At 45.6% G+C, this 15,840-nt stretch overlaps 1 protein-coding gene across 1 annotated transcript; it reads right to left on the reverse strand.

Annotated features, from left to right (window-relative positions):
* Window positions 1-2,823: 2,823 nt before the first annotated feature.
* Window positions 2,824-5,575, reverse strand: LOC109885288 (neuropeptides B/W receptor type 2). The gene is made up of 2 exons (XM_020477134.2): window positions 5,491-5,575; window positions 2,824-5,101 (listed from the first exon to the last, which is right to left on the reverse strand). The coding sequence occupies exon 2, from the start codon at window positions 4,932-4,934 to the stop codon at window positions 3,900-3,902; it is 1,035 nt and encodes a 344-aa protein (XP_020332723.1). The 5' UTR covers window positions 4,935-5,101; window positions 5,491-5,575; the 3' UTR covers window positions 2,824-3,899.
* Window positions 5,576-15,840: the final 10,265 nt, after the last annotated feature.

Consider the following 15,840-nt stretch of genomic DNA (forward strand, 5'->3'; position numbering starts at 1 on the left):
TGAGACCTAATCATTTAATTAAATATGTAGGGCCTATTTATAATGTGATAATGGATATAAGTCATGTGTCTGAATAAAGTTGGTCTAATAATTTAAATCCATCAGATCAACTGTAGTTCCCTATATTAGCCAGTGGGTGGGGCTCTTCCACTATATGCCTTTGAAATCTAATGAACGCTGACAAAGGCTGTGGCCGAAACACCTGTTTGCTCTCACCTTTGCTGCTAAAAAAAAACATGAATTAAAACTTAAATAATATTTTTGTGAAGTGCAGGTTGTTGTTTTAAAAAAAGCTTATTTCTACTGTATGACTTTTTGAACCCAGGACACCCAAATACTTTTTTTTTTTTTTTTTTTTACCTTTATTTAACCAGGCAAGTCAGTTAAGAACAAATTCTTATTTTCAATGACGGCCTGGGAACAGTGGGGTTAACTGCCTGTTCAGGGGCAGAACGACAGATTTGTACCTTGTCAGCTCGGGGATTTGAACTTGCAACCTTCCGGTTACTAGCCCAACGCTCTAACCACTACAAACAGTTGAGTTGAGCAATTTGGGGTGGCAGGGTAGCCTAGTGGTTAGAGTGTAGAGGTGGGAGGTAACCTAGTGGTTAGAGTGTAGAGACGGCAGGGTAGCCTAGTGGTTAGAGTGTAGAGGTGGTAGGTAACCTAGTGGTTAGAGTGTAGAGGTGGTAGGTAACCTAGTGGTTAGAGTGTAGAGACGGCAGGTAGCCTAGTGGTTAGAGTGTAGAGACGGCAGGGTAGCCTAGTGGTTAGAGTGTAGGGGTGGTAGGTAGCCTAGTGGTTAGAGTGTAGAGGAGGCAGGTAGCCTAGTGGTTAGAGTGTAGAGGTGGGAGGTAACCTAGTGGTTAGAGTGTAGAGACAGCAGGGTAGCCTAGTGGTTAGAGTGTAGAAGTGGTAGGTAACCTAGTGGTTAGAGTGTAGAGGTGGGAGGTAACCTAGTGGTTAGAGTGTAGAGACGGCAGGATAGCCTAGTGGTTAGAGTGTAGGGGTGGTAGGTAGCCTAGTGGTTAGAGTGTAGAGGAGGCAGGTAGCCTAGTGTTTAGAGTGTAGAGGTGGTAGGTAACCTAGTGGTTAGAGTGTAGGGGCGGCAGGGTAGCCTAGTGGTTAGAGTGGAGGGGCGGCAGGGTAGCCTAGTGGTTAGAGTGTAGAGGTGGGAGGTAACCTAGTGGTTAGAGTGTAGAGACAGCAGGGTAGCCTAGTGGTTAGAGTGTAGAAGTGGTAGGTAACCTAGTGGTTAGAGTGTAGAGGTGGGAGGTAACCTAGTGGTTAGAGTGTAGAGACGGCAGGATAGCCTAGTGGTTAGAGTGTAGGGGTGGTAGGTAGCCTAGTGGTTAGAGTGTAGAGGAGGCAGGTAGCCTAGTGTTTAGAGTGTAGAGGTGGTAGGTAACCTAGTGGTTAGAGTGTAGGGGCGGCAGGGTAGCCTAGTGGTTAGAGTGGAGGGGCGGCAGGGTAGCCTAGTGGTTAGAGTGTAGAGGTGGGAGGTAACCTAGTGGTTAGAGTGTAGAGGTGGCAGGTAGCCTAGTGGTTAGAGTGTAGAGGTGGTAGGTAACCTAGTGGTTAGAGTGTAGAGGTGGCAGGGTAGCCTAGTGGTTAGAGTGTAGAGGTGGCAGGTAGCCTAGTGGTTAGAGTGTAGGGGCGGCAGGTAGCCTAGTGGTTAGAGTGTAGGGGTGACATCGTAGCCTAGTGGTTAGAGTGTAGGGGTGGCAAGTAGCCTAGTGGTTAGACTGGAGGGGCGGCAGGTAACCTAGTGGTTAGAGTGGAGGGGCGGCAGGTAGCCTAGTGGTTAGAGTGTAGAGGTGGCAGGTGGCAGGTGGCAGGTAGCCTAGTGGTTAGAGTGTAGAGGTGGCAGGTAACCTAGTGGTTAGAGCGTTGGAAAAGTAACCGAAAAGGTTGAAAGCTCGAATCCCCGAGTTGACAAGGTTAAAAATCTGTCGTTCTGCCCCTGAACAAGGCCGTTAACCCCACTATTTGTAGGCCGTCATTTAAAATAAGAATTTGTTCTTAACTGACTTGCCCCGTTAAATAAAGGTAAAATTAAATAATAAATAAAAGTTCCTCATTCTAAATGTAAACCATGACTGTTATGTTCTTCAATATGTTTTACTGCCACACGTCCCGTAGACGTCACTGCTAACACTCGAGGAGGTTCATTTTGTGACCTACATGTAACATGACTGAAACATCACTCCGTCCCACTCTTCCTCTCCCTCCTCTGTGTCACTTTTACGACACTGTGTGTGTGTGTGCGTGTGTGTGTGTGTGAGAGAGAGAGAGAGAGATAAACCAGTTATCTGTACAACTGAATAATGTGTGAAACGATAAACGAGCTTATCTCTGTTTTCACACCGTTGTTTGATGAGCAGGTGGGAGGAGAGTACATGTTTTATTATCTGTTACACCTGGTCTTTCAGAAATACCACCACTAGTACAGGTACCGGACGGGGATTACTGGTCATTTCTAAATCAACCCAGCTTCATAAGGGAGACGTCCAGACACATGTATTTACGGAGTCGGAACTTTGACGTTTCTGCATTATGATGCATTTACATGACACTCCAACATTCTACGGCGGCCATGTTAGATCCCAATTAACATTACATGGGGGAAATATTTAAATCATAGAAAATTATAATATTTCTATTGTTTAATAAATTGCTATTTAACTGAATGTCTGGAAATAGACCTAATTCCAAACTCTAAATTCTAAATTCCAAATTTCTAAATTCTAAACTCTAAATTCTAAATTTCTAAATTCTAAACATTGGCCCAACTCGGCTCTGAAGGTATTTAGGTTAGCACAATTTATTGGATTTGATTGTTTATTTATTTTAATATGTAATATGTTACTATATATATATATGTTTGTTGTTGTATTTATGGGTATGTGACAGTCAGCACATCATATCCAATGAATAAGTAAAGATAAATACAGCCATTTAAAAAGCTAAATGAAATTAGACGTCGCCTATATATCACATTCGGTTTATTTGGTATTGATGCATTTAGCTGGACGCACACAGCAGCAGAATGATGTAGTCTCTCTCTCCATTATGAAAGAGAGGCTATATTGCCATCCTACAAAATAAAACACACAATTTATTTGCTTATATTTTATTTGTCAGCAGATATATATATATATATATATTTAAAAAAAAATCTATGTATTTCTGTTTGGATGATACAGTATAGAAGTGCTACAGTAGCTGTGATTAGGTACCAGGTGGACTCTCTTGGCATCGGAAAAGCTAAAAGTTATTTTCCAAGGGTGTCATGTCAACACAAATGAATACTTGAACACGGTAATATGTTGTAATTATTATTCTCCATAACATAGACTTGAGGAAATGTAGAATGAGTTATTATATTTAGATCATGTAGATTAGCCTTAGATACATTATGACTATGCATTATGTGACACCACTGACTATAGTTGACAATGACAATGGCCTTCGAAGAAGAAGTATTTACAGCAAAGTGTATAAGCTACATCATTGTCTTGAGTCAGTGTGGTCATTGTAGAGGACTTCCCATATGTTACGGCGCTGATTTTGAAGGCCCTTAGCGTCACTACAGTGACCCTCTCGGGACAGAAGAGGGAGACAAAAGTCCATGATAAATAAAGTGGCATAAGGAGAAGAACCTTCTTAATAACCCCCACCCCAATTCATGAGTAGGGCAGGCTTGCCGGAATAGAAATGCGTTTTCCCATTTCATTTCACCATGTTAAATATTTAAGTTACTATGGCAACAATGAACAGCCCCTAACACTGATTCAAGCATACATAAATAATAGAATCATAGTTTGTTTGGATTGATATCAATATTAACATACGATCTTAAAACATGTATCCACTAGCCGCTAAATCACTGTAGGCTACTACATTCCTGCCGGTCTACATTCTAGCATCTTCTTGAAAGCCTTCCTGAAGCTGTCATCCAGGAACGCGTAAAGAAAAGGGTTAAGACAAGAGTTTGCGTAGCTGAGGCTGGTGATGAAGTAGGACAACCCGATGAGCAGCGGAGTGGTCCTCAGGTCGGTGGTGAGAGCCACTATGGTGCTGAGGTGAAACGGGGTCCAACAGAACAGACACACCGCTAAGACTATAAACACCATAATAGTTACTTTCTTTTTAGCCTTGTCCAGCGCCTTGGCGTTGGAGTTGAGGCGCATGTTCCGTAGTTTGTAAAGCATCATGGTGTAGAGAATACAGATGGTCGACACCGGGATGGCGAAGCCGAGGATCAGGGTGTATATCCTGCTCGCCTTGAACCACAAACTCTCCGGGCTCGGGAAGCTGAGGACGCAGCTTTTCCTGTCCGAGTCGTCCGGACTGATGTAGACCCCAGCGAATACCGTGAACGGCATTACGATTAGAATCACGAGGATCCAGACGCACAGGCTCACTATCTTCGCTGCGCGGTAGGTACGGTAGGGCATGCGCTTGGAACGCACCGTCGCCAGTACGACCAGATAACGGTCGACACTCATGACCGTCAGGAAGTAGATACTGGAGAAGATGTTATAGTGGTCTATGCTCAGGATGACCTTACACAGCACCTCTCCAAAGGGCCAGTAGTGGAGCAGGTGCTCGGCGATGTTGATGGGTAGTACCAGAGTAAACAGGTCGTCGGCTATCGCCAAGTTTAGGATAAACATATTGGTCACGGTTTTCATTTTGGGCGCTTTCAGGATAACGTAGATAACCGCCGTGTTCCCCGTTAACCCCACGGCACATATCACCGAATATATCACCGGCAGGACCACGTAGAGGTCGGCATAAAAGTATAACTCTGATTGCGGCGTGCAGTTCAGATCTGTCCGGTTAGTCGTGCTCAGATAATAGAAGTCCATGGATTCGTTACACACAACCGGAGCTCCGCTGCGGGTGTTCGCGATAGATATATTCTCCATCTTCAACGTCTTCTAAAAGGTATTATATCACATAAGTATAGAGGGAAGCACGTCGTTCAGCACGCACGTTTGTTCAGAGTTAAAAACAGGCAGTCGTGAAGTGTCTTGTTGGCTGATGTGTAGGTCGGCTCGGTCTGGTTTTACGCACGCGTTGCGCATCACGAAATCTATGGAGAACAGAAATATTGTATACAAATTTAAAGCAGTACATAATAACAAACCTGTTCTGCCATCAATATTGTCTTCAAAACACTTTTTTTTATAGCCTATCATACTGTAACCCTGCATCATAATGGATTGGAACGCCACGACGTCCACATGCACAAATATATTTCAATAGGTCCACAAGTATAAATGTTATTTTTAAACGGATCAAGTACTGAGAGTGCAAGAATACGTATTCAGCAATAATAATAATAATAATATTGACGTTTTAAAATATCATGCGGGATCATGGTCGTGCCATTATTCTTATACACCATCAAAAGTAAAGGTGAATTTTATGTAAAAAATAAAAATAAAAAAAAGAAGAAGAAAAGCTCATTTAGGAGCTTACCGTTTCAGAGGAGGCTTGCTCCTTTTCCCCTCTGCCTTCTGTTTGACAGTGAGCAGGAGCAACGCGAGCTGGAGCTGTCCACGTCCCAACTAGTTGGATTGGGGGGGAGGCGGACAGGTGACGTCAGAGCACAGCACAGTGCCCCGTTCCATTCAGATATCAAGGCCTGAGGCACTCACCTTGCTGTCGGTCGCCTAAAGTGTTCCTATAATGTATATGCTCTAGGCATAAATAGCCATATTATTCCGCATAGCCCCGTTGTGAAATGTATTGTACAGATAAACTGATGGTCATATTGCTGTGTGGTACATGGCTGCTAATGTGAGGCTATCTTTCTCTCCTGTAGGGATGAAGATCCAACACGTTGTTGTTCCTCGACATATACGTAGGTAAACAAAATAATGTTACCCTGATTGCCTTACTGTTAGGCGTTGTGTTGTTACAGTGTGCACAATACAGTGGTCTATGATGGGAACATTATTGTGGTCTATGATAGGAACATTACAGTGGTCTATGATGGGAAAATTACAGTGGTCTATGATGGGAACATTACAGGTGTCTATGATGTGAACATTACAGGGGTCTATGATGGGAACATTATAGGGGTCTATGATGGGAACATTACAGGTGTCTATGATGGGAACATTACAGTGGTCTATGATGGGAACATTACAGGTGTCTATGATGAGAACATTACAGGGGTCTATGATGGGAACATTACAGGGGTCTATGATGTGAACATTACAGGGGTCTATGATGGGAACATTACAGGGGTCTATGATGGGAACATTACAGTGGTCTATGATGGGAACATTACAGGTGTCTATGATGGGAACATTACAGGGGTCTATGATGGGAACATTACAGGGGTCTATGATGTGAACATTACAGGGGTCTATGATGGGAACATTACAGGGGTCTATGATGGGAACATTACAGTGGTCTATGATGGGAACATTACAGGGGTCTATGATGTGAACATTACAGGGGTCTATGATGGGAACATGACAGGGGTCTATGATGGGAACATGACAGGGGTCTATGATGGGAACATTACATGGGGTCTATGATGGGAACATTACAGGGGTCTATGATGTGAACATTACAGGGGTCTATGATGTGAACATTACAGGGGTCTATGATGGGAACATTACAGGGGTCTATGATGGGAACATTACAGGGGTCTATGATGGGAACATTACAGGGGTCTAATGATGGGAACATTACAGGGGTCTGTGATGGGAACATTAGCAGGGGTCTATGATGGGAACATTACAGTGGTCTGTGATGGGAACATTACAGTGGTCTATGATGGGAACATTACAGGTGTCTATGATGGGAACATTACAGTGGTCTATGATGGGAACACTACAGTGGTCTATGATGGGAACATTACAGTGGTCTATGATGGGAACACTACAGTGGTCTATGATGGGAACACTACAGTGGTCTATGATGGGAACACTACAGTGATCTATGATGGGAACTCTACAGTGGTCTATGATGGGATGCTGCAAGTCATGACCAGTCTCTATGTAGACTATCAGTAACAGTGCATTTTAATTTGACCTTTGTTTGTTGTTGTATATTTTCACCCCTATTTTCTTCTCCCCAATTTCATGGCAGCAAATTGGTAGTAGTTACAGTCTTGTCCGTACGGGAGTTGCAGCGATGAGACTTGGGAGAGGCGATAGGTCGAGAGCAATGCGTCGTCCGAAACACAACCCAGCCAAGCCGCACCGCTTCTTGACACAATGCCCATCCAACCCTGTTGCCAGCCACACCAATGTGTCGGAGGAAACACCGTACACCTGGCGACCGTGTAAGCATGCACTGTGCCCGGCCCGCCACAGGAGTCGCTAGTGCGCGATGAGATAAGGTTATCCCTGCCCTAACCCTGGCGATGCTGGGCCAATTGTGCACCGCCCCATGGGACTCCCGGTCGCAGCTGGCTGTGACAGAGCCTGGACACGTACCCAGAATCTCTAGTGGCACAGCCAGCACTGCGCCACCTGGGAGGCCCCAATATGCCCTTTTTTTGAGTAGGCATTGAGACCATGATCTCTTTTACAAGGGATCCCTGTAAATACAATTTCATTAGACACTAAAATCTATTACAAAATAAAACCACTGAAATACAGAAAAACACAACACAAACAAAAAACATTTCATTCCTCAATAAGAAGGCCCCCAATCAATGTTTTTAAAAACTAGAGATTCTGGGTTCGTGTCCAGGCTCTGTCACAGCCAGCTGCGACCGGGAGTCCCATGGGGCGGTGCACAATTGGCCCAGCATCGCCAGGGTTAGGGCAGGGATAACCTTATCTCATCGCGCACTAGCGACTCCTGTGGCGGGCCGGGCACAGTGCATGCTTACACGGTCGCCAGGTGTACGGTGTTTCCTCCGACACATTGGTGTGGCTGGCACTAGTGCCCTGTGCGGCACTAGTACATTCCATTTGAATAGTATTTTCTAGTTGGTTCCATCAATTAAAACTAAAAGAGGACCCAAGGAACCTCAAGATGTAACCAACCTTGTGACCTGGTTTGGTATCTCATGTTTTTGTATTGTAATTAACAGGAAAGTTAGGTAAGTCAGAGGCTTGTGTAGTAGGGCTTTGTAAAACAAATGAGGATTAATGAAGTGATCTACGGGACTTTCATAAGGACCAGCCAACATCTTTGATACATGTAGAATAAATTCTCTGCTTTTCCCGAAAATCCCCAGTTGGAGGATCCTGGAATCAGGAAGGAAGAGGCAGGAAATCCGAAATCATCCAACCACGATTTCTGGAAAACCAGGAAATGTATCGAAAGTTCCCGGGATTTGCAACCCTAGTGGTGAACTGTCACCTCTGATAGCACCTGTGAAAAAGCGAAGGGCGCTATGGTAGACAACATCCAAAGGTTTAAGAGTAGTGGGTGCTGCAAGCTGGTAAATGGTGTCACCACAGTCCAGAACTGGCAGGAAGTTGACTGTGCTATCCGCTTCCTGCTATTCAGGTAGAGGAAATATCTGTTTCTAAAAAATAAAGGCCACTTTAAATCTAAAGCTTTTTAACATCCGTGTGTTTTTTGAAACATTAAATACTTTATTCTAATCTATATATAGATCAGTGGGGTAACACACAGACCTGTAACATACAGTCCTGAGCCTTTAGCTCAGCCGGCTAACAACACACTCTTGTAGGATTTAGCTCATTGGGCTAACAACAGTCTTGTAGGATTTAGCTTAGCCGGCTAACAACACAGTCTTGTAGGATTTATCTCAGTGGGATAACAACACAGTCTTGTGGGATTTAGCTCATTGGGCTAACAACACAGTCTTGTAGGATTTAGCTTAGCCGGCTAACAACACAGTCTTGTAGGATTTATCTCAGTGGGATAACAACACAGTCTTGTGGGATTTAGCTCAGTTGGCTAACAACACAGTCTTGTAGGATTTAGCTCAGTGGGCTAACACCATCTTGTGATGCACAGACGTTCCATAGTCACATCGGTGGTCAGACCCTCAAACAGTGATAATTCTATCCATTTCAGGTGCTACAGTACACATGTCTCTACTCTCTATTTGTTTAAATGTTTGTCAAGCAGGGAGTTAAAGCCGCTTAAACAAGGAGTAATCTTTCTGAGTGAAATTTAAATGGTCTATTTGACTAATATAATTGAATCTTTCCCATGTTCCTAAATATTTCTCTCATGATTCCTGTCCTCCCTTCCTTCCCTCTCCAATCTCTTCCTTCACCTCTGTGACAGTAATCTCAAATCCACTTTTCTACAATCTAGTTAATGTTTTCAATTACCTCCATATCCGTAACCTCTTCCTCCGCTCATCTTCTCATCTTTTCCCGTCAGCATCCATAACTGTAATGGCTTTCGTCGTCGGATGAGGAAGAGCAGTCGGACCAAAGCGCAGCGTGGTAAGTGTTCATATTGCTTTATTGAACTGAACACTGAATAAACAAAAAACAACGAAGGGAAAACCCGAAACAGTCCTGTAAGGTGAAAAACTCTAAACAGAAGTTAACTACCCACAAAAACCCAGTGGGAAAAGGCTACCTAAGTATGGTTCTCAATCAAAGACAACGATAGACAGCTGCCTCTGATTGAGAACCACACCCGGCCAAACAACAAATGAATATAAAACAAAGAAAATGAATATAGAATGCCCACCCTAGTCACACCCTGGCCTAACCAAAATAGAGAATAAAAGCCTCTCTATGGCCAGGGCGTGACAGTAACCTCCCCCAAAGGTGAGGACTCTGGCTGCAAAACCTGACTCTAAAGGGGAGGGTCCGGATGGGCCTTCTTTACGGCCGCGGCTCTGGACCCTCGCCGGACAGGCGGGAGACTGGCGGCGCCGGACAGGCGGGAGAACCTTGAGGGAGGAGACGGAGAGACAGCCTGGTGCGTGGGGCTGCAACAGGGCCCATGAGGCTGGGGAGACCTACAGGAGGCCTGGTGCATGGAGGAGGCACCGGATGAACCGGGCTGTGGGGGGGCACTGGAGCTCTGGTGCGCAGCCTTGGCACCACTCCTCCAGGCTGGATGACCACTTTAGCCCGGCCCCTCCAGAGTGCAGGCACAGGTCGAACCGGGCTGTGGGGGAGCACTGGAGATCTGGTGCACACCAATCACACGTCTCCCTTAGGCTCAATGCCCACATTTGCCCGGCACGGGCGGAGCGCAGGCATAGGGTGAACTGAACCCTCCCAACGCCCGGAGACACAGTGCGCAGAACCGGTGCAGGAAACCCTGGACCGAAACGGCACACCGGAGACCAAACGCGCTGAGCTGGCACAATCCGCCCTGGCAGGATGCCCACTCTCGCATGGCACTGTGGGGGGGCTGGCATATAGCGCTCTGGGCTATGAGCGCGCACAGGAGACACTGTGCGCTTCATCGCATAACACGGTGCCTGACCAGTACTACGCTGCTTCCGGTAAGCTGGCTCAGGTCTCTCGCCTGACTCTGCCGATCTCCCCGTGTGTCCCCCCCCAAAAAAATTTGGGGGGCTGCCTCTCGTGCCTGTTGCGCTGCCTTACCTCATATCGCCGCCGCTCAGCTTTAGAAGCCTCCAGTTCTTCTTTGGGGCGGCGATATTCCCCAGCCTGAGTCCAGGGTCACTTGCCGTCCAATATCTCCTCCCAAGTCCAGGAGTCCTGAACATTCTGCTCCTCGTTACCACGCTGCTTGTTCCGTTTGTGGTGGGTAGTTCTGTAACGGCTTTCGTCGTCGGATGAGGAAGAGTAGTCGGACCAAAGCGCAGCGTGGTAAGTGTTCATATGTCTTTATTGAACTGAACAATGAATAAACAAAAAACGACGAAGGGAAAACCCGAAACAGTCCTGCAAGGTGAAAAATACTAAACAGAAATTAACTACCCACAAAAACCCAGTGGGAAAAGGCTACCTAAGTATGGTTCTCAGTCAAAGACAATGATAGACAGCTGCCTCTGATTGAGAACCACACCCGGCCAATCAACAAAGAAATATAAACATAGAAAATGAACATAGAATACACACCCTAGTCACACCCTGGCCAAACCAAAAAGGAGAATAAAAGCCTCTCTATGGCCAGGGAGTGACAATAACAAGTCACAAACTCACGTGTAGCAGATGGCCAAGTGCACCGCTACTGCCTTCCTCACACCTACGTGTACTGTTACTGTACTGTTACCCAGAATACTGTTCAGCAGTACTGTTACCCAGAATACTGTTCAGCAGTACTGTTAGCCAGAATACTGTTACTGTACTGTTAGCCAGAATACTGTTCAGCAGTACTGTTACCCAGAATACTGTTCAGCAGTACTGTTACCCAGAATACTGTTCAGCAGTACTGTTACCCAGAATACTGTTCAGCAGTACTGTTACCCAGAATAATGCTACTGTACTGTTACCCTGAATACTCTTCAATAGTACTGTTACCCAGAATACTGTTCAGCAGTACTGTTACCCATAATACTGTTACTGTACTGTTACCCAGAATACTCTTCAGCAGTACTGCTACCCTGGATGCCGTTACTGTACTGTTACCCTGAATACTATTTTGTAGTACTGTTACCCTGGATACTATTTTGTAGTACTGTTACCCTGGATACTTTTCAGCAGTACTGTTGCCCTGGATACTCTTCAGCAGTACTGTTACCCAGAATACTATTCAGCAGTACTGTTACCCAGAATACTCTTCAGCGGTACTGTTACCCAGAATACTGTTCAGTAGTACTAGTATCCTGGATACTCTTCAGCAGTACTGCTAAAATGGATACTCTTCAGTAGTACTGTTACCCTGGATACTCTTCAGCAGGACTGTTACCCTGGATACTCTTCAGCAGTACTGTTACCCTGGATACTCTTCAGCAGTACTGTTACCCTGGATACTCTTCAGTAGTACTGTTACCCTGGATACTCTTCAGCAGTACTGTTACCCAGAATACTGTTCAGTAGTACTAGTATCCTGGATACTCTTCAGCAGGACTGTTACCCTGGATACTCTTCAGCAGTACTGTTACCCTGGATACTCTTCAGCAGTACTGTTACCCTGGATACTCTTCAGTAGTACTGTTACCCTGGATACTCTTCAGTAGTACTGTTACCCTGGATACTCTTCAGTAGTACTGTTACCCTGGATACTCTTCAGCAGTACTGTTACCCTGGATACTCTTCAGCAGTACTGTTACCCTGGATACTCTTCAGTAGTACTGTTACCCTGGATACTCTTCAGTAGTACTGTTACACTGGACAATCTTCAGTAGGACTGTTACCGTGGATACTCTTCAGTATGTCTGTTACCCTGGATACTCTTTAGCAGGACTGTTACCCTGGATACTCTTCAGACGGACTGTTACCCTGGATACTCTTCAGACGGACTGTTACCCTGGATACTCTTCAGCAGGACTGTTACCCTGGATACTCTGCATCAGGACTGTTACCCTGGATACTCTTCAGCAGTACTGTTACCCTGGATACTCTTCAGTAGTACTGTTACCCTGGATACTCTTCAGTAGTACTGTTACCCTGGATACTCTTCAGTAGTACTGTTACCCTGGATACTCTTCAGCAGTACTGTTACCCTGGATACTCTTCAGCAGTACTGTCACCCTGGATACTCTTCAGTAGTACTGTTACCCTGGATACTATTCAGTAGTACTGTTACCCTGGACACTCTTCAGTAGGACTGTTACCGTGGATACTCTTCAGTAGGTCTGTTACCCTGGATACTCTTCAGTAGGTCTGTTACCCTGGATACTCTTCAGCAGGACTGTTACCCTGGATACTCTTCAGTACGTCTGTTACCCTGGATACTCTTCAGCAGGACTGTTACCCTGGATACTCTGCATCAGGACTGTTACCCTGGATACTCTTCAGCAGTACTGTTACCCTGGATACTCTTCAGTAGTACTGTTACCCTGGATACTCTTCAGACGGACTATTACCCTGGATACTCTTCAGACGGACTGTTACCCTGGATACTCTTCAGCAGTACTGTTACCCTGGATACTCTTCAGACGGACTGTTACCCTGGATAGTCTTCAGACGGACTGTTACCCTGGATACTCTTCAGACGGACTGTTACCCTGGATACTCTTCAGCAGTACTGTTACCCTGGATACTCTGCATCAGGACTGTTACCCTGGATACTCTTCAGATGGACTGTTACCCTGGATTCTCTTCAGCAGTACTGTTACCCTGGATACTCTTCAGACGGACTGTTACCCTGGATACTCTTCAGTAGTACTGTTACCCTGGATCCTCTTCAGCAGGACTGTTACCCTGGATACTCTTCAGTAGTACTGTTACCCTGGATACTCTTCAGTAGTACTGTTACCCTGGATACTCTTCAGACGGACTATTACCCTGGATACTCTTCAGACGGACTGTTACCCTGGATACTCTTCAGCAGTACTGTTACCCTGGATACTCTTCAGACGGACTGTTACCCTGGATAGTCTTCAGACGGACTGTTACCCTGGATACTCTTCAGACGGACTGTTACCCTGGATACTCTTCAGCAGTACTGTTACCCTGGATACTCTGCATCAGGACTGTTACCCTGGATACTCTTCAGATGGACTGTTACCCTGGATTCTCTTCAGCAGTACTGTTACCCTGGATACTCTTCAGACGGACTGTTACCCTGGATACTCTTCAGTAGTACTGTTACCCTGGATACTATTCAGTAGTACTGTTACCCTGGACACTCTTCAGTAGGACTGTTACCGTGGATACTCTTCAGTAGGTCTGTTACCCTGGATACTCTTCAGTAGGTCTGTTACCCTGGATACTCTTCAGCAGGACTGTTACCCTGGATACTCTTCAGTACGTCTGTTACCCTGGATACTCTTCAGCAGGACTGTTACCCTGGATACTCTGCATCAGGACTGTTACCCTGGATACTCTTCAGCAGTACTGTTACCCTGGATACTCTTCAGTAGTACTGTTACCCTGGATACTCTTCAGACGGACTATTACCCTGGATACTCTTCAGACGGACTGTTACCCTGGATACTCTTCAGCAGTACTGTTACCCTGGATACTCTTCAGACGGACTGTTACCCTGGATAGTCTTCAGACGGACTGTTACCCTGGATACTCTTCAGACGGACTGTTACCCTGGATACTCTTCAGCAGTACTGTTACCCTGGATACTCTGCATCAGGACTGTTACCCTGGATACTCTTCAGATGGACTGTTACCCTGGATTCTCTTCAGCAGTACTGTTACCCTGGATACTCTTCAGACGGACTGTTACCCTGGATACTCTTCAGTAGTACTGTTACCCTGGATCCTCTTCAGCAGGACTGTTACCCTGGATACTCTTCAGTAGTACTGTTACCCTGGATACTCTTCAGTAGTACTGTTACCCTGGATACTCTTCAGACGGACTATTACCCTGGATACTCTTCAGACGGACTGTTACCCTGGATACTCTTCAGCAGTACTGTTACCCTGGATACTCTTCAGAAGGACTGTTACCCTGGATAGTCTTCAGACGGACTGTTACCCTGGATACTCTTCAGACGGACTGTTACCCTGGATACTCTTCAGCAGTACTGTTACCCTGGATACTCTGCATCAGGACTGTTACCCTGGATACTCTTCAGATGGACTGTTACCCTGGATTCTCTTCAGCAGTACTGTTACCCTGGATACTCTTCAGACGGACTGTTACCCTGGATACTCTTCAGTAGTACTGTTACCCTGGATACTCTTCAGTAGTACTGTTACCCTGGATCCTCTTCAGCAGGACTGTTACCCTGGATACTCTTCAGTAGTACTGTTACCCTGGATACTCTTCAGTAGTACTGTTACCCTGGATACTCTTCAGTAGGTATTTTACCCTGGACACTCTTCAGTTGTTACCCTGAATACTCTTCAGTAGTACTGTTACCCTGGATACTCATCAGTAGTACTGTTACCCTGGATACTCTACAGCAGTACTGTTACCCTGGATACTCTACAGCAGTACTGTTACCCTGGATACTCTTCAGTTGTTACCCTGAATACTCTTCAGTAGTACTGTTACCCTGGATACTCTACAGCAGTACTGTTACCCTGGATACTCTTCAGCAGGACTGTTACCCTGGATACTCTTCAGTAGTACTGTTACCCTGGATACTCTTCAGCAGGACTGTTACCCTGGATACTCTTCAGTAGTACTGTTACCCTGGATACTCTTCAGTAGTACTGTTACCATGGATACCCTTCTGTTGTTACCCTGGCTACTCTTCAGCAGGACTGTTACCCTGGATACTCTTCAGCAGTACTGTTACCCTGGATACTCTTCAGTATGTCTGTTACCCTGGATACTCTTCAGCAGGACTGTTACCCTGGATACTCTTCAGACGGACTGTTACCCTGGATACTCTTCAGACGGACTGTTACCCTGGATACTCTTCAGCAGGACTGTTACCCTGGATACTCTGCATCAGGACTGTTACCCTGGATACTCTTCAGCAGTACTGTTACCCTGGATACTCTTCAGTAGTACTGTTACCCTGGATACTCTTCAGACGGACTGTTACCCTGGATACTCTTCAGACGGACTGTTACCCTGGATACTCTTCAGCAGTACTGTTACCCTGGATACTCTTCAGTAGTACTGTTACCCTGGATACTCTTCAGTAGTACTGTTACCCTGGATCCTCTTCAGCAGGACTGTTACCCTGGATACTCTTCAGTACGTCTGTTACCCTGGATACTCTTCAGCAGGACTGTTACCCTGGATACTCTGCATCAGGACTGTTACCCTGGATACTCTTCAGCAGTACTGTTACCCTGGATACTCTTCAGTAGTACTGTTACCCTGGATACTCTTCAGACGGACTATTACCCTGGATACTCTTCAGAC

The sequence above is a fragment of the Oncorhynchus kisutch genome, linkage group LG17, assembly GCF_002021735.2.
Source record: "Oncorhynchus kisutch isolate 150728-3 linkage group LG17, Okis_V2, whole genome shotgun sequence".
NCBI lineage: Eukaryota > Metazoa > Chordata > Actinopteri > Salmoniformes > Salmonidae > Oncorhynchus > Oncorhynchus kisutch.

Coding starts and splice junctions, on each gene's coding strand:
- LOC109885288 (XM_020477134.2), bottom strand. CDS start 4,934: ATGGAGAATATATCTATCGCGAACACCCGCAGCGGAGCTCCGGTTGTG.